The sequence below is a fragment of the Desmodus rotundus genome, chromosome 8 (assembly GCF_022682495.2).
Source record: "Desmodus rotundus isolate HL8 chromosome 8, HLdesRot8A.1, whole genome shotgun sequence".
Classification (NCBI taxonomy): Eukaryota; Metazoa; Chordata; class Mammalia; order Chiroptera; family Phyllostomidae; genus Desmodus; species Desmodus rotundus.
Window position 1 is genome coordinate 88,222,875 of NC_071394.1, and position 19,231 is coordinate 88,242,105.

The 19,231-nt window shown below is 43.1% G+C and overlaps 1 protein-coding gene across 1 annotated transcript in view; it reads right to left on the reverse strand.

The window, feature by feature from the left end:
• Positions 1-19,231, reverse strand: part of CACNA2D3 (calcium voltage-gated channel auxiliary subunit alpha2delta 3) — an 870,474-nt gene that overhangs the window by 215,307 nt on the left and 635,936 nt on the right. The window contains exons 15-17 of the mRNA XM_045192346.2: positions 17,018-17,089; positions 15,580-15,660; positions 6,054-6,128 (exon numbers count right to left, since the gene is read on the reverse strand). Of these exons, the coding sequence (XP_045048281.1) occupies positions 6,054-6,128; positions 15,580-15,660; positions 17,018-17,089 (228 nt within the window). The remainder of the gene's footprint in view (positions 1-6,053; positions 6,129-15,579; positions 15,661-17,017; positions 17,090-19,231) is intronic.

The window sequence follows — 19,231 nt, forward strand, 5'->3', positions numbered from 1 at the left end:
TTCGGTTTAGGGAGTCGATGTGCTCAGAACTGAGCCCACACTGCTGAAGTAGCCAGAGAAGCATGACCAAACTGGGGAGATCATCACCCTGGCCATGGACTTGATGCCCTAAATTCTGGATGACCCTGTACTTTCACTCCCAGAGAAGCCACAGCCTGTGAGGACGGCAGTGAGGTGGGCTGAGGTCACAACGGAGGAGGCTAAGAAGCCACCAACTGTTTGCACAGTCTCCCAAGATGAAACAGTGCCGGGTGGTGGAGGCGGGGCTAAAGTTTGTTTTGTTGACCTTTTGGAAGGAGGATGTCCTAGAGTCAAGCCATTGTATTTAGAAGAGCCCCAAATATCTGGTCACTCTCTAGACATACTGTCACACGTGTCTCTTGAGCACCTGAAGTGGTGTGGCTAGTCAGAACAGAAATGTGCTATGGTTGCACATTTCCCATACACACCAGATTTCAAAGATTAGTAAGAAAAAGAATGTAAAATATCTCATTATTAATTTTCATATTGATAGTGTATGGAAACAATGTAATTTTGAATTTATTGGGTTAAAATATTCTTAAACTTAATTTCACCTGTTTCTTTTTTACTTTTAGAGGTGGCTACTAGAAAGTTTTAAATTTTCCAGGGAGCTCATGTTTGTGACCCCCATTGTGTGCTTACTGGACAGCGCCAGTCTAGACAGGTTCTAAATACAACCATCTAGTGGTAACCTTGTGATTAGTCTGTGTGGCTGCAAAGACCAGCCTCTCAGTCACTCCCGCCCTCCACACACTTTGCCTTCCATTTCCTGAAGAACCAACCAACTGAGCAGAGTGAATTCAGCATATCTTAACTAATCTGGGTTAGGGCTTCAGGCTCTGGCACTTTCTTGTCCCCTTACCATCTTATCGCTTAGTGCCCCAGCTTCCTGTAGGTGACATAGAGATACCCTCCTTCCCCACAGAGAACCCAGCTTCTCGTCCTGGCCCTCACAGTGGTCTACAGTCTGACTCCGGAGCCTTCTAGACCATCTTCTTTCCAGGTCTGATCTCACACACACACCCTTCCTTTGAGCCTTGGGCCTTTCCATGGCACCTATGTCCTTGGCACCTATATCCTTGGCTTGCTATTAAATGAGTCAGTGATTAAAAGCTTTAACACAAGTAAAACACCTCAAACAGTGCCTGTCACAGAAAAAGGAATCAACAAATGTGAAAAAAAAAAAACTAAGACCAACAATACAAACACAAAAATGCATTTTTCCCTAGTAGTGTCTTCAGTTATCTATATTCCCTATAAGTACTAAATCTTATCGACCCTATTAGATTTTGAGTTCTCTGAGGCAGCGCACATTTCTGTAACCACTCCTGGCAGCTGGCTCAGGCCTAGAGCATAGTGGACATTCAGCAAGCATGGGAGGAGTGAAGGAAGATTTCTCTCCATGCCCCCACCTCCCATGACATCCACCACCACACCCATTGGCCCATGAGACTGGCAAATTTTCATCCAGAATAGAAACCTGCCAGCATCCTTCCCCATCTCCTGGGCTTGCAGACGCTGAACAAACATCTTTTGGCAGATGTCAACATGGGCTTCCTGGAAACAAGACTTAGACATCGCCTGCCTCAGGCTCCTTGGAGCAGCCCTGCTGGCCCTGTGGCTGCTGGAAGGGGGCCTTCTTTGTTTTTGCTTGGTGGTTTGGCCAGGCCCACATTCCAGGCCTCCTTGAGGAAGGAAATCAAGTCCTCTAAAGGGAGAAGGTAGAGGGAGAAATGGATCACCAAAATCTAAAAAAAAACCAGATCAGATCATGCTAAAAGTGACACTTTCCCAGTCTTATCTCCCTCGATGCCCTGATCGGCAAAAGAAAAAGAGACATATTCAAGGCTCCACATTTTAAGAAAAATCCATAAAGCTCTCAAAGACATGGTAAGAAAAAAGTGCAAAACAAATAAACATCTACACTAACTATAAGTAATCATACTTTGAAATATTTTTAATTGAATGTTAAAGAGTGGTAGAGACCAAGAACAAATTTCCAGATGTTAAATAACTACTCAAAAAGCATTCCTTAAAGTCTAGCTTGAATCCCTCCTGCTGTGCTGTTGTCCTGTTCCCCACCCAAGGAGTAGATATGGGCCCCCACCCACAAGACGGCCCCCAGCCCACTTGATGATTGCTACGTCAGCCCCTAGTCCAACGCAGGACCCAGAGCACCAGGCACCAATAAACATTTCTTGAATCAATGTCAGTTAGCCTACCAGAAGTGACAAACTTGTGGCAAGGAGATAGTGGCTGAGAAACAATTGCAGAAAGACTAAGGTTAGCCCAGTTATCAAAGAAAAGTATTACTTTAGTAGTTTTGCCAATTAAACTAAAGCAAGTCGGCTCAGTAAGGCCCCTACATCTGAGCTGTTTTTGGAGACACTTCATGATTCACACCCAAATCATACAAGATTAAAGAAAACACTGGATAAAATCAGGCCAAACATTAAGTTCAGGGGAAAGATTTTATTGGACAAATTAGAAAAATATTGGTATTGTGCTTCAGAGAAACCCACTTCTTTCCTCTGGCTGCAGGGGCAGAAACAACCTCAGTGGCAGATGGAGAGGGAATATGAGTTGTTTTAAGTGAGTCCGCTCCATCCTCTCACATTGGCCGCAACCCCACACTCACACCCAACGTGCTAATCTGGTAGCCTTGGCCAGAACCAAGGGAACGTGCATTTATAATAAGGATTTGATTATATGGCTGGACTCGGGAGAAAGCGATTCAGGTTTGGATGAGGGTTCCTTGCCTGAATCCCCAGCTAGCCAAGGGAGCTGCTGGCAGCTGGCTGTCCCTAGCCATGTGTGAGGGTTCTTACCCGGGTGGATTCTGCCTGGGTTTCTAGGGAAGCTCACAGACTACCCAGTGTGAAGGACCCCAAGGAAGTGACCATGAAAACAGCAGTTTTAGAGGATGCCTTCATTCATTCATTCCCAGGGCTCCTACTGTGTGCTGAGTGGATTGGTGGCGAGGGAGAAGATGGGGGAAAGCTTTCAGCTTTTGCTGTTCAGGTGAACAACAGCAACAAAAAAAAAAAGAAAACAGAGGTGAACAAATCTGTACGTGCCAAAGCCAGGAGCATTCCATCTGCGTAGACCAGGTCTTAACTATCACCTCCATGCACTACAGCTTCGAATGTTACTCTTATTGCTACTTCACAAACAAACAACAACAACAACTTTGGTTTCCTCACGTGAAATGGCTCAACAGAACTTTATCGTACTCTTGTTGTCTGTCTTCTAGACCAAGTTGGCCAGGAAAACTGAGAACGTGAGCCTGTGTGTGTGCCTGTGTGAGAAGGAAACACAGAGTGACAGAAAGACAAAAAGAGAGAGGAGAGACAGGTAGACAGGCACAGACAGGCTTCGCTGAGGTTTCACAGACTAAGCTGATGGCAGACTGAAATTAGGACTGAATGCAGACTGCATTAGTCCAAGGACCCTGCATCTGTTCAGCTGTATGTGCGTGTATCTGTGTATACAGCCCCTTATCAATATTTACCATGGTAATCTGAACCAATTGAGTACTCAGAAATGTTCTTTAGGTCCCCCCTAAGCATCCACCGCCCCGTGATCTCCCAAACTTGATAGCAGCTGAGCTCAGATCCACACAGCCAATATAACACAAGCAGGGTGCCAGGTTGACCACCACTGTTGCCACAATGTCCCGGGGCCTGCTTTGCCACACAAAGCTCTTTACTGGCAGTATCTCATTTACTCTCACGACCAATCTGAAATATATACACTCTGGTTATGGCGGGATTATGGAGAAACTGATGCTTAGAGAGGCTGTGTGACTTGACCAAAGTCCCACAGCTGGGATGTGGCAGGGCTAGGAGTCCAGGGCAGCCTCTGTATTGCTGGAGTTGAGGCCCTTCCATTTTACTATCTTTTTCCCAGGAGCAAAACTCGAGACAGTGTCAACATCCACTTATTGATCACATGCAGATGGGTGAGTTCATGTAATCCTCAATGACTGGCATTGCTCCAAACCTCTTCTAAAGATCTCATGGCCTCAGGGTAAGAGACAGATGAATGGCCTGGCTATTCCTTAGGTTCTTATCACTGATCAGTTGCAATATGGTTCACCTGGTTTGGATTTTCACAGGTGAGACATGGGGAATTTGTTTGGGCTATTCCATTTACAGGAACTTGACCCTGATTACCACTCTTGGTGAAACATTTCAGTACAATGTTTCAGCAGTGAGAAGAACAGAAATGATTTGTATTTGCACTACTAGGATATGATTGGTGTTGACTGATTAGCCTGCTTTCCTGAGAGCCTTTCGGCTGCCCTCTCAGTGCCCGTGGCTCTGAAAAGTGCATCTGATGGACTACTTGCAAACAGACCCTTTGCTGCGTGACCAGAAGGGTTTTGTGAGTTGACTGTGCAGATGGAGGCTTCTTATTTCCATCACAGCAGAGAGAGAGGAAAAGTACCTTGGTGACTTCTGACATCTGGTTCCATTTCATCCCTTCTTTAAAAGCTGATAAATGGGAAGTTAATTCACTCACTGGCAGAAGATCCAGGTTTGATTGTTTCATTTACTCTGTTGCACTCCAACTTGGAATAAATAAGCACTAGGAGCCCAGACTGAGCCACACCAAACACGTAACTTGTACCACTCCCAACAGACAACCCCAACCGGGCTGCTTGGAAATGGGCAAAGTGCTAAGCTTTTAGACCTAAATATGTTTTTAGACTTAAAGATCCTTAAAAAGTTAGTATCTTTTTAACTAAGGCCTTTCAATAATTCTGAGTTACATTTGGAGCTAACTAACCAGTTAACTCAATCTTTTCCAGATAAAAAGCTTGTGGAAATCAAATATTACCATAATTCCCATCTTACAGTGTGCATATGGGATCCACATGATGTGGCCATGACTCCATTAATACCAGGGCGATTAGAGCAAAGCTGGATGATGATGGAGCTCAAACATGAACTTTTTCTAAACAATGAGTCAAGCAAGAAGCAAACTGGTCCCCACAGTGCCTCCCCGATAAACATTTGCATAGCAGGCACTGCCGTTCTTTTCTAATTTTTATGAAAGAGAAAAAGATGTGTGGGGTGGATGGGTACGTGTGAATGTGTGTGTATTGTGCATTGCTCCAGGAAACAACCTACAGTGTCTTAACTTTCAAAAGCAGAATTTACTGTATTACTCTTTATAACTTTACCTCTTCTTTAAAATGAACTAAACACACACAAACCAAAAGGGATACCCTTTTCTCAACACATTGCAACTAGTCCAGAGGCAGCAAAAACATGGCACACTTACTACCAACGCCTGTCCAATGTCCGCAGGAGATGCTGTCAGTGGACCAGGGCCTCCTACCCCACAAGTCTGGCTGCCCTTCCAAATCAGCCTCTCCCCAGGGATCAGGGTGGACAGTGATACCGTGACCTGTCCTGGATTCGGCCTAACCCTACTCACTTCTGAGAAAGTGAAACTATTGCTGAAAGAAAGTGGTTTACAAGTTAGGGCATCAAACAGGGCTACTGGATATGATTTCCGCAGGAAATGGAGAATATCTCAACTGTTTTAATTAAACAAAAAAGGTATTGTTGAATCCCTTTCATGCAGGAGGCACCGGGCTTAGGCAATGTAATTTGGGGGCAAATCCTATAGTGATGAATTTCCAGGGATCCTAGGTCCAATTTGTTGTATCAAATGTAACTTGCAACAAGTCAGTCCTGGGCTGGAGAGTGAGACCTTTTGTTTTAGAAAGGTATCCATTATGATGTGTTTCATGCTGTCTAGCGCTAGAAAAATTTCCATATATTGGCATCTGTGAAATAAATAAATAAATGCATATAGCTATATATGGATTTATATATAAAAGCATGAGAGTAAGTGCATTCATCCAACATTATTTATTTATTAACTATTAAACTTTAGGAAACAATATTATGAATGGAGCTTTTAATGTGAAAACTGCTGCAAAATGTCATCATTGTAGAACTAAAGAAAATCTTTTAAAACCTTCAAAGCAGAAACAGAATAATAAGTATTTCTCTTACCAGTGGTCTGAGTTCTGGATGCGTGAGGATGTATCCATTGTTTGTGATTGCAAAGGCATAACCATGAATCCCTAACTGTAAGAGGAAGCGAGAAAGAAACCTTCATTAGCTTGCTCCCTGGTGAATTCACAAAGCATAAAGCAGCCCGACATTTAGTAATTTACAGCTTAAACTTGGCATTCATAACCCTTATCAGCACAATATTTCATTAAAATGAATGCGAGGCGCTGATCCTTGACATTTGGTGGAAATGAAGACCTGTCACAGGATAAGCTCAGCAAATAGCACAATTTAAAATGTCACATCCCTGCGTTGACATCAAAGGCTTTACTTTGATTTATTTAAAACAAAAACAATTACTTAAAAAGAAAAAAGAAGGTGGCTAGTGTTTCTGGGAAAACGCTGGGTCCAAGTGAAGAGAATTTTATCAACTGGAGTGTCTTCCCTCTACCTGTGATAAGGAAAGAGGTGACCTCATTCTGATTCCCATCTAGGCTTCCTACAAGTCTACACCCACAGGGGCCATTTCAGGCACGCACTCTCCTCAGCAGCCATTTTTTATAATTCTTCAAGGATAAAAGTGTCCCCACACCCCCGCAAGCCTATATAGGAGCCTGCCAACCCCTTTTATATCCTTTTGTCTTTAAATTGTGAGGCTGCCAAGCTTTTCCACGCATGCTTCCATCAACACAAAGCCTGGGTAGTTTTCTATGCAGAGCCTCACTTAATTTATGTTTTCTGACTAAATGGGACTATGGGAAATAGTTTGAGAGCAATGAAATGTTTTATTAGCTTTAAAAAGTATGTAATCAAATTTAACACTGCACTTATTTAAATAATAATCCTGGCTTTTTGACAATATTTCTATTATACAGTTGACTGCACCCATTGGCTACAATAAATTTACCTACAAATCATTCATGTATTAAAATGGCCTCTGGCATAAAACCCATACTGATCTCTCTCTCTGAAGGAAGAAAATGTAACCCACTTTTGCCAGAGTAGTGAAAGGGGAGAAGAAAAAATATCCTCTATTTTTGCTGATGAGTTATTTCACAGTTCTGAGCTCTCACTGTCGATCACATTCTTGAGTACGATACCATTAAGTGACCCAGACAACAGAGTTTACAAACCAAGAATGACCCTGTCTGCTTCTTAGCCTAATGTCAAGGTGATGTGGCATTAACTTCAGAGAATTTAACACTGGCAGTTAAGTTGCCTTTGCATTACATACGGCAAATATGCACATGGTAGTCAAGGGCAACAGACATCTTCTCCTGGAGTTACCTTGCACAGCAAGTTTTAATTAGATTCTACTTGACTCTAATGATAAAAGTATATTTCATTATGCTGCAAAAGATAAACCAGAGATTTCCTATCCTTTGAGATGTATATCATTTCTTTCATCTTGTCTTTTGGAAACATGTCAGACACAGTCAACACTGCATTAATTACCATTATTATGTCCCAGTTTAATGTGGCCTGGAGGGGTCAAAAAGGACTTGGAAAGTTTAGCTTTTTCCATTAAAGGCAAAAGTGGTATTTCATTGGGAAGTTGAACTCAAAATTAGACCAAATAAATGATATTTTATAGTCAGCTAATATATTCAGTACCTTCTAATGTACATTACTTCAGTTCTTGGTCTGCATATAGGAAGTAATACTCAACAGAAGGTAGAACTCCTTGCATGTGCTCTCTTCATGCTCTGTACTTCCATATAGCACTTATTAAAATGATAATAATCAGTTATTCATGAGTTTTATTATAAGTTACCAAGGAGGCATCAGTCAAGGGCTTTGATGATTTGATACCTGTCTCCCTACAAGTTCCATGAAGGCCAAGGTCATGCCATGTGGTTAAAAATATGTGGTTGGGTGGTCGGGATGGAGGGAAGAGGAGTAGGGAAACCAGAAAGAGTAAAAGGAGGAAGCAGGGAAACAATAAAACAAATTGAACTGAGTGCAGATCCTACAAAACTCACCTAAACTGTGCTTTCTCCCCTGGAGTGCAGGGGCTAAGCTGACCTTCCTACCCAATCTCCCACACTCACTGTTTAATTGCCACCCCTGCTTCCTTGTTGCCCATTCATGCCCCTGCTGACTGTAATCTGACCCCGCCCACCAAGATGCCACCAGAACTCCTTTCCCCACAGTTGCCAGTGGCCTCCTACTTACCAAACCCTATAGAAAGCTCTCTCTCAAATCTTCCTGGTTCTACCAGCCCGCTTCCCTCTCTGTTTTTACACTCTATTCCCTCAGCACCAAGGTCCCATACTCCTAGGCTTCCTCCTTTTCACAGGACTCTCATCCTCCACTCATTTCCCCTAAGTTTCTATCCCCAGGGTCCCTTGTCTGCTTTAGCTCTCTCCCCGCAATAAGCTTTAGCAATCCTTTGGATGCTGTGATCTCCAGACCCAGGCTGCAGCCTTCCTTGGCCTCTCCCTTTGGTGGCAGATCCGAGCACCCAACTGTGTGTCGGTCATTCCTACCGGGACATCCCTCAGGCACCTCATGGGTGTCACATCCAGTCCATCACAGCAGCTCTCTCCCCTCTGCTGCCCTTCCTGTCCTTCTCTCCCCACCAGTGCCACTGCCACCCAGCCCAATGTCCACATTAGAAACTAGAGCATCTGCCTTAAGCTTCTTTCTCTCTTTCATCCCCAACTTCTTGATCCAAGTAATCACTAACTTTTATTCCAGAAATTACTCACATTTAACTCTGCTTCCCCAACCCTACAATCCATGTAGATTTAATGTAATAGATTTCCACAACGGTCCTAACTGCTCTTCCTGCCTCAAAGGTTGGCCCCAACCAAGTCACCCTCAAGACTGTTCAAAGTCAAAAGTAACTCTGGCCCTGTTGCTCCCCTGTGTAAAACTCACTGATGACCTCTTTAATGTGTAAGATGAAATCCGTGGGCCTGTCCATCAGGTCTCCCTGGGGTCTGGTCCCTACCTACGTACCCAGCCCTGCCTTCTTCCACTCATTGCCTCTCAGGGCATATGTTAGTGACCACAACCCTCCTGCAGTTTTCTCTCCCTCCTAAACTTTGACTCACACAGTGCTAGCTGCCCAGAGCGCCGCTGCTCCTCATCTCCCCATAGCTAATTCTCACCCATGCTATGAGCTCAGCCTCAGGATCATTGCCTATTAAAACATCTCCTGACCTTCTCCAGTGTTTCCTCTTTTCCATACCCTGTTTCCATAAAGCCCAGAAAATAAATTTCTCCATTACTACCTTCATCAATATGCATAAAACTACACCTACTTTTCTGCCTCCCAACCCTAGCTGGTTCTCTTTCCTTCCTCTGTCCTATCTAGATAAGACAGTACCTCCCCATCAGAGTGGGCTCTTTGTGGAGAAGGAACCACCTTACTCCCCTTTGACTTCTACGACCCCTAGCATTATGTCTGGCACATGACAGGTGCTCCAGCTAAGATTTCTGTGTATTTAAGATATTCTTCACTTTTTACCCAAATACTAGCTAGCTCTTCTTTAAAGTCTAAACTAAAGTCAATATTAAAAATGAGCCAAAAAGGAGAAGATGACTTGCGATGGCAGGTACACGCTCACTCCTTCTTAAGGCTGTACCTGAGAAAGTCTTCCTGACATTCAGAAACTATCTGGTTAAAATCCTTCCCAGGAGAACAGTCTGAGAAAATAACATCAGAATGTTTTGGTGGTTGGTTGGTGACATATGGATATAACCGAATGTAGATGTAAGAAGAGAAACTCGGAGCAAATCTCAAAACATATTCTGTGGGTGAATCTCTCAGAAAACCAAAAGCTTATAAGATGACAATGTCCAACATTTATTTTTGGCTGCAAATCAATATACTGATGAAATCTCTAATTTTTATTTCATCTGCAATAGAACCACTCTTCCTGTCCATTCCAATGTGCAGCCCCATGGAATAATAGAGAACAGATCGGACATAGGCATTCCAGCACTTGGGGCTGCCAAAGGGGCTTTCATCTCGGAGCATGCTCTCCTGGAGGCCAGGAGCCTCGTGGTCCAACAGCCAGGAAGGAGGCGCTTCCCTTCCAAGTGCAGGGGGCTTTGGGCTAATGAAGTGAACCCAATTATAAAATGGCTTGTTACCTTAACAGAGGCTGTGGTGTCTGGAAATTATTGCTTGGGTGTCTGGAATTCTTAATAAAAATTATAGGAAGTCTGATTGCTTGTGGGAAAATCTATGAAGCTAAGGGAAAAGAAAGAATTCTATCTTCTGGGAAAACCCCAAGAGCCAAGAGCTGACTCATCTTTACAAGGTGTTAATCAGGACGGAAAGGTGTGATCCACACTCTGCTCCCCCTGGAGCTCTCCTCTCCTGCATGAGAGAGGCTTGTTCTGCCACAGCGGTCCCTGGCTGACAGGCATACCTTTTCCCAAGGCATTCTGTGGGAACCAGAGGAGGAATGACTTAGGTTTAAGTATGTCATACCTGTGTCTCTGGTTCCCAGCCCAACCCTTGGGAAAGCATAAAACAGAGATGCCTATGTTGCAGGGACTGCTGATTAATTTTCTGTAGCTGATCTTCCTCTACTCTCTTGTTAAACTTTGTTTCATTCATCTTTTAATAATGAGTTACATTGAGAAAGTTACTTCAAGTTTCCTCAACTAAAAATGGGTCCAAGATGTACCCACTTCATGGGAGCATAATATGGATGCAATGGGAATAGTGCATGTAAAGCATTTTTACCATACCCCACAGTAAAAAGTTCAATAAATGTTTCATTGTTTTATTCTAACTATTGTTGTTAATATTTTAACTATTATTTAAACTATGATTATTATTGTTGTCATTTACTGTTCTTAATTGCTTTAGAGCAGTGATTTTCAACTGGTGCACCACAAGAATTTTTAAAAGATCCAGTACCTGAAAGTTTAGTCAGGGGCACTGGCCTCCTTCCCCTAGACTGTCAAATAAAACAATGACAACAGCCAATACAACAATAGCTTTCTGGTGTGAATGAATCAAAATTACACCTGTTTTTTCTGTCAGGTCTGCAAAAAAAATTTCTTTTTTGGTGTGCCGAAGAACTTTAGTAATTGGTTTATGTGTGCTATGAGATGGAACAGGTTGAAAATCGCTGCAGCAGCTAAAATCATGGCTGAGTAGCTGTAAAACTTGGCGAGCAATTTTGACTTTCTGTGCCTCAGTTTCTTGAACTGTAAAATGAAGGTAGCAGCAACGACTACCTTTTAGTAAGTGAGATAATGTAATAAAGAGTTTAGCCCCTTCCCTGGTAGAGAAAGCTTTGAGAAATAGACTCAGGGTAATTATTATCAGTTTCATATTATGTTCATATTTTCTTCATTTATTGGGTATGTATATATCAAGTAATGGTCCTCTACTTGGATTTCTACATTTTCTCATATGAAATAAGAGGCTTAAGAATTGTTTGGAAACATCCTCTCAAGGTGGGATGCCCTTCCTTAAACAGTGGACAGTAATTCTGGGCATCTGGGTCTGTGGCTCCAATAAAATAAAGTCCACTATCTTTAGGGAACTCCAATCTCTCCCTCATTCTTGTGCTTTCAGTTTCTAGGGAGCTGCACAATCTCCAACACTTGTTTATGTGAGTTTGGATCAACCAGCTGTCCTAATCTGAACTGTACAAACCATGGTGGTTGCCCTGGGGGGCAGTAGAAAGAAGGACTTTATCATCTCAATAGACCCAAGCAGGAGAGTTCTTTTGCTAAGGAGGCCACCTTTTGTGAGCCTGGAAAGCTTAGAGTTCATTTCCTCTTTGTTATTCAGGTGGCTTTATAATTTGATCAACTAAATGGCATTAGCCTGTGGGAACAGGTATACCTGTGCTATGGGCCCAGCAGGAAGTGCTGGGAAGAGCCAAACCCTCTGGGGACTCTGAGAAGCCTGGGCTGACCAGTGGGGGTGCACGGCTTATGGATGGGGGTGATGGCCGCTGATGCCCAGAGCTGAGGGAAGAGGGGCCATCACTGCAGGATAAACAAACCCGCATGGTCCTCCCTCCTCAGCCCTCCATGTTCCCATGGACTGTTTTGCTTTCGTAGAAAAAATGGAATGTAGAGCAAGATAATTTTGGTGGCTTATGGGCCTGGTGTTAAGCCTACTAGCCAGAACCATCTAGTGAGAGTCAATCCTTTCCAAATTCCTCCCATCCTTGCAGTTATATCAAAAGAGAACATTTCCAGTTAGTGCTGCTTCAACACTTGCCTTTAATACTACCTTAAAAACAGAGAGAACAGACCTCAACTTCAGAACCTTGGATTACTAAGCAATCATTTAATACTATTATTTTGTTTTTATGATTTTTTAAATAATTATCCTCCATAATGGCAAATAACACGGGCTTTTCTTTTTAAAATGGTGCTATAGTGTTTCCTATTAAAATTGAGGTAAGTGAAGAAAGTTTTGAGTTGATTTACAAGTGAAGTGTTAAGTAAATAATGGTACAGATGGTACACGAACATGGCAACAAGTCATGAAGTGGTGTGTGAATGGCTTAGATCTTTCTAAGCACATGGGTAAGGAGTTACACAGACCTGGCTCAAATCACACTCACCACTTCCTACTTATATGGCCCTGCACTCTGTGAACACACGTGCTGTGAACCCGAGCCTCCTCATGAGTAGACTGGATACAGCAGCACAGCACTGGCCTGAGGAGGATTTGCTAACATGTGGGTAATGCACTTTGCACAGCATCAAGTTCTAGTCCAATGTTCTCTGCTAATATTGTACCATGAGGCACACGGTCTCATACTGCACAATGGTGCACCTGTCATTTTGCATCCAACCCTCTGAGGCTTAACCTGATCATTTGGGCTGCAGGCATCCTTTCAGCTGACTTGCTTGGACAAGAGTTTGCTCTGATGCCCAGTGACTGGATGATTCATTTTCTTGCTCTTATCTCAACCCTCCATCAAAAAGTGGGCCTGTGCTTATCAAACTTAAGAATCCTGCCTAACACTCATGACTTTGTATCATAAGCCTTTTAAAATCCTTGGAAAACTCCATTTTTAAAGGTGGCAGAGGATCCCAGAGTGTGGTTGCCTAGTCATTCTCTTGGGCATCCTAGCTTAGCAAAGGTTCAGTGGATATGAAACCTACAGGTGCCTGAATCTGAGATGGGAAAGGTGTCAACAGCTCTTCGCAGGCAGCATCCCACATGGAAGAGGGCTGTGGGTACTAGGAGGCTGGGTTTCACAACTGTCTCTTTGACCAGTATGTTACCATTGTTCCCAACTAATGATAGTGGTCAATGCTTCACAAAAGTCTATGAGCAGGTTCTGCTGTTATCGCCATTGGACAGAAGAGGATTTGAAAGGCCTGTCCACACCAGGCAGGGCCCTGTGCATATCTGCCCCCAGAACTCTAACTGCCACCTTCCTTCTGCTGAGGGCCAGGCTGGCCCATGGGCTTCTCCCAACTGTGGTGAATTAGACTCAGCATGGAAGGAGATAGTAAGGAAGGGGCCCTGCCAGCCAGCCAACTATCAAATATTCCTAGTTAAAAAATCTTGCCTCCATCCAGATGGGGGCAAAGGGAGCCCTTGTCAATCCATGTGTGGGCCCGAAATGAAGGCGGAAAAGCCCGTGTGCTCAGTGCTGGCGGAAGAGAGGGCGGATATGGCTTCAACCCTTGTGCAGTCAGGGGAACTGTGTCAGCTCAGTGGATACCTCTTAGGACCAGGAGTGGCATCCACTCTCTGCTCCATCCACACTCCCATGCTCACACACACATTGAAACAGCTCTTGGGCAGTTCTGCATGGCTGTGATGGGGTGTAAGGAACATCGTTTGATTTGCTTTTCTGAGGAGCCCCCACTAGGCAACAGGTGAGAGTTTCCTATATAAGGCTCAAGAATCTGGGCTATCTATTTAAAAGGTGAACCCAGCCATGTTATTCCCCTGGCTAACGTGTATATCAGAAAAATAAAATGATCACATCTCAATTTATGATTTCACGTGTGATTGTTCAGGCTGAGGTTAGAGGAGATAATTTTTTTTTAAAAAAGTGAGTCCATTTAAATTTTAAAAAGGCCTGTTCAGTAACTGTACAGGCAGCATAAAGACAAGGCAATGTGTTAGACTGGTGGATCCTGGTGTGTCCATTGCTCTGATTTCATTAAAGTGCTTCTTGAACCATGGCGGCATACCTCAAGCAGCCAGGGAACATAAATACCAATGACTGTTATCCCCAGGGACTCCAAAATGGCTACTGCCACCACATCACCTTCACAGAAACTTGTCACCCCTCTGCTACCACCCCAGAGGCAGTGCAGTTCGTCAGCCTCAGATGGCTTCTTGTGTTGTGCTGACCAGCCCCAGACAGTGCAGTTCTCAATCCACAAACCACCGGGAGGTCATGTGGAAGTCAGGATGCTTGTTCTCATGGAAACTGTAGTAGGTCTGACTGAAGGTGGCACTGGGGCTCAGGAGAGCCCCTCTATCTCCAAAGGTTTATTTAGAAAAACTAAGTAAATCAAAGGAGTAGTACTGGGAACAGATGGCTGGGAATACAGTATGGACCATGAAAAAGAGAAAGCATGACCCCCTCTCTCCCTGATGCAGGGCTGGCCTCACATACAAAGCTGGGTGCTAGCCTTTCCACACCCCTTTCTGAGCCCCTTCCATCTAGTGTTCCTTCTCCATGGGCTCTGTGTCTTTCAGTGCCCCTCATGTTGTTCTAAACTCCCAAAGCAGGGGCCTACCAATGCCTGCTCTATCTTTGTTCCAAAATTATCTACTTCACTCCCTCAATTACATCCAGAGTTAAAAAACACTTACAATTCTTTCAGGCCACAGGTTTTAATTTAGCATTAGGAAAAGAATATTTATTTATAGCCCATCACCTTCTAAGACAGAGGGAACAGTCTTTCAATACAGTCAGTCATCATTTTTTTCTCTGTGCCTCATTAGGTTTCTAGAGGTAACAGATTTTGGAGGGTCCTCAGACTACAGTTAGTCAGGACTGCCTTAGAAGACCATCAGAGAAGTTAGACCTGTTCAGACCTCCACAGACTTGTGTAGACTTCTACAGGCCCACACAAACCTGGGTTGGCACGCATAAACCTACTCAGATCTTCCCAGACTGTTACTGTTCTACCAAAAAAAGAGAAAGAAATAAGAAAGAAAGTGAGAACAAAAGGAAGAAAGAAAGAAAGGAAGAAAGGAAGAAAGGAAGGAAGGAAGGAAGGAAGGAAGGAAGGAAGGAAGGAAGGAAGGAAGAAAGGAAAAAAGGAAGGAAGGAAGGAAGGAAGGAAGAAAGGAAAAAAGGAAGGAAGGAAGGAAGGAAGGAAGGAAGGAAGGAAGGATGGAAGGAAGGAAGGAAGGAAGGAAGGAAGGAAGGAAGGAAGGAAGGAAGAAAGAAAGAAAGAAAGAAAGAAAGAAAGAAAGAAAGAAAGAAAGAAAGAAAGACTCCTCCAGAAAGAGAATAGAAGGGCCTCTTTGCTTTGTGTTTTAATAGCTACTGTGGCATATTGTGAAATTATCTTGAACATTTGGCCCTTGGCTATTAAATGAGTGATGTGTTACCTTGTATTTGGGGATGGTTTTCAGGAGTTCTTTCACTGGGACATCTGTGCCAACCACACCTAGAAGAATACCCTTTGATCTCTGTTGAAAACAAACATTAAACAATAATGTTAAGTTAATTTGGTAGAAGAACGAGAACACTGTGAGAAGCCAAAAACCATAGGTTACTGTACGGTGCCTTCTCCAAAATGATAGAGATGGAGGATTAACCCAGATCTCTAAGAGGAACCCTCTTCTATTCCCCAACCCCCACTAAAAATATTACTAGATAAGCACGGTAGCTTCTTGGGCCAAACATTAACAGCTACAACTCTCAACGCACACGCTTACCAAGACACCCTAATTCTCTTATCTCTCATGAAAATGAAGAATTGATGTGCGGAAGCACTAAATTTCAGCAGCTAGGGACTGTGATCATTAATCAGTTTCTCTTATGGAAGCTTTCTACAGGAAAGACTTATAGTGTGTTAACTGCTTTCTCAATTTACACTGCCATCTGGTGCCCAGGAGACAGAGACTAAATAGCTGGAGAAAGAAGAAATAACCCTAAGATTGTTAGCAGCCAGTTGGCACCAAGAACTAAGTTAAAGGAATAGGTCTTTGGGGTCCCAGTTTCTAAGGTCAATGTGATGTGCTGAAACTTTCCAATATCAGAAATGCCTTCTGGAAAAAGATACAAATTGCTACTGTCCATTGTTTCCCCCAAATTCTAGTCTCCCCAGAACCTCAGAATGTGACCCTGTTTGGAAATTGGTTCTTAACATCTGTAATTAGTTAAGGATCTCAAGGTAAAATCATCCTGGAGTTAGGATGGGGCTTATATCCAATGGCTGGTGTCTTTCTAAGAAGAGAGGAAGACAGAGGGACATATGAGACCAGAAGGCCATGTGAAGACTGAGGCCAAAGTTAGAGTTCTGCTTCCGCAAAGCAAGGAAGCCTGGGGCCACGCCAGGATTCCCTAGAGCCTTCAGAGAAAGCACGGCCCTGCCGACACCTTGATTTTGGACTTCTAGCATCCTAAATCGTAAGAATAAATTTCTTTGTTTTAAACCACACTCTTTGTTACCACACTTTGTTACCAGCCCTAGGAAACTAATACAAGGCTGACAACTATAAAGCAGAGATTGGTTGCCCACCATAATCAAGGATTCTCTCTGGGGTTTCCTTCTTCTGGTCATTTAACACAAATTTTGGAAAAGTGCTACACACTGTAAAATGATGCCTACTCAAATTCCTCCCATCTGTGCTTGAGTTCATGATTCTAACAGCAGGATTAAATGTTAGGAAAAATTATATACCCTCTGTCCTTAAAATAAATAAACAAACAAACAAACAAACAAATAAATAAATAAATGTATGTCACCCACGCTTGAGTCAGAAGGGGTCTCAGAAGACAACCCTCCTGGCATCAAGCAGGAAGCAGAGCCACTGTACTCACGGTTTCGTTCTGCTTACTAAACACGGGCATGGCGACTGTGGTCATCAAGACGAGGCCCTGATCATCAGCAAGCTAGATGGAGAAAGAAAAGCCTGTTACCTGAGAATGATCTGGAAACCACAGGGAAGCCATGCCCCTTGGCCATCTCCTTTTTTGCTGAGCAGGGGTGGTGGGGGATGGACCAGTGACCACTCAAGCCTTTGATTTGCTGGTGAGGATCCCAGCCCCTGGTTGGGGAAACAAAGTCAGTTGCTCCAGCTGATCTGTTCGTTGCACTCAGCCATTTTGGTTCAATAAAGCTTTGTTGGATCTTAGCGGTTCATCTTATTTTATTAACACAGATCGCTTTTACAATTTTACTTTGCAGACATTTATGTTCAATATGTGCAATGTTAATGCTTCTCTGTATTCTGGAAATTGGGGATCAGAAAGCATGAGTGTAAGGGGTTTTATAGTTGTCCCTGCTGAAAACAATGGAATCTGGAAACATTTACTCTCCCCAATGTAGTTGAGTCAAGACCTTTTTGGATCTCTACATATCCTTGCATGCCAGTCCCAGATGAAAAACAAAACTAAAAACTAACTTGATCATCTGCTCCCTAAAATTATTGCTGAGAAGCTAAATATTTCTCCTGAAAGAAAAACCTTTGAAATGTGGCACATAATACATTCTGTCACCCTTCGACAGGTGCACCGAGACCCAGCAGCACACCTGCTTTTCACACAGTGTTGGAAAATAGGCAGGAACCCCTACTCTGCCCTAATAACAAATCGGGAAACAAAGTCCTGGACCACAATAGGCTTTGGTCCAAGACAGACCTGGTTCTAATTCTCAGCTTGAATCTTTATTAACTGCATTAGCTAAGGCTCCATGTCCTCAGACAAAATAATGCCAATTACTCCCCACTATTATTGCCATGAAGATAAAATGTGAAACAGCCCAGCAAGGTGCCTGGCATATGAAGGTGCTCAAAGGATGCCAGTTATTTTTCCTGCCTTCTAGGCCACATGGCTAGTAAGTAGCAGAGTCCAAATCGAGATCAAGGCATGTGACACTGCTGATGGGAAGCAAAATTGTCACAGCAAGCCTGCTGGGAGAAGGATACTTGCTGGTTTCACAACCCTTTCAGGCCTCAAGTGAAGCAACTTAGGAAGGAGACTCCATTATCTTCAGTCTAGAGAATTTTCTGATGTTCGGGCACCTCTCCATAGCCTTAACTCCATAGGAAAAATAGGTACAGCTTCCCCAGTCTTCTTGGGAATAGGCATTTATAAAGAGAATATCCTAAAATCTAGAGGCACCTATGGACCTAGGTCTCCATGGACTCACTGTCCTCTTGAGAAAAGGTCATTAAAACTTAGTCCATTTTCTACCAGTCCTGTTCTTTGTAGATTTTTTGAACTATGGGACCCCCCTACTCATAGTGTGGTACACAGAATAGCGATACCTGATTGTGTTAGAAATGCACAATCCCAAACCCCACTATAGACCCTCTGAATATGAACCTTTGTTTGAATAATTAGTATGCATATTAAAATTTGAGAAGCACTGTTATAGAGCAATCCTTTCCAGCATCAATAATCATGATAACTAAAGAGAAGCTTGTGTAGTTGGGAAAAACTCCTAACAGGAATAGAAGGCCCATGTTTTTACTAGTTTTTCATCCATATCAAGATGGGCCTACATTACCATACAATAAGCAAGATGACAACAAAATCTCATGGTCCCTCAAGGACTGGAGAGTTATGATGTGATGGTTAATTTTGTGTGTTAACTTAGCTAACCCATGGTGCCAAATTGTTTGATCAAACACCAGTCTAGATGCTGCTATGAACAATAGTTTAGATGTTATAACACTTAGATCAGTAGACTTTGATAAAGCATATTGCCCTCCATAATGTGGGTATGTCTTATTCAATCAGTTCAAAGTCTTAAGAGAAAAAACAGATCTCTCAAGGAAGAAGAAATTCTGCTTCCAGACTGCCTTCAGACTCAAGACGACAACACAAACTCTTCCTGAATTTCCAACCTGACAACCTGCCCTATAGACTTAAATGTCAGCCCCACAATTGTGTGAGGCAATTCCTTAAAATAAATCTCTCTCTCTAAATACATCGAGAAAAAAAATACATATATATTTCCCAAGCTGCTGTTTCTCTGGAGACCCTTACTAATACATATGGTATTCATGTAAGCTATTATTTGGGACAGCC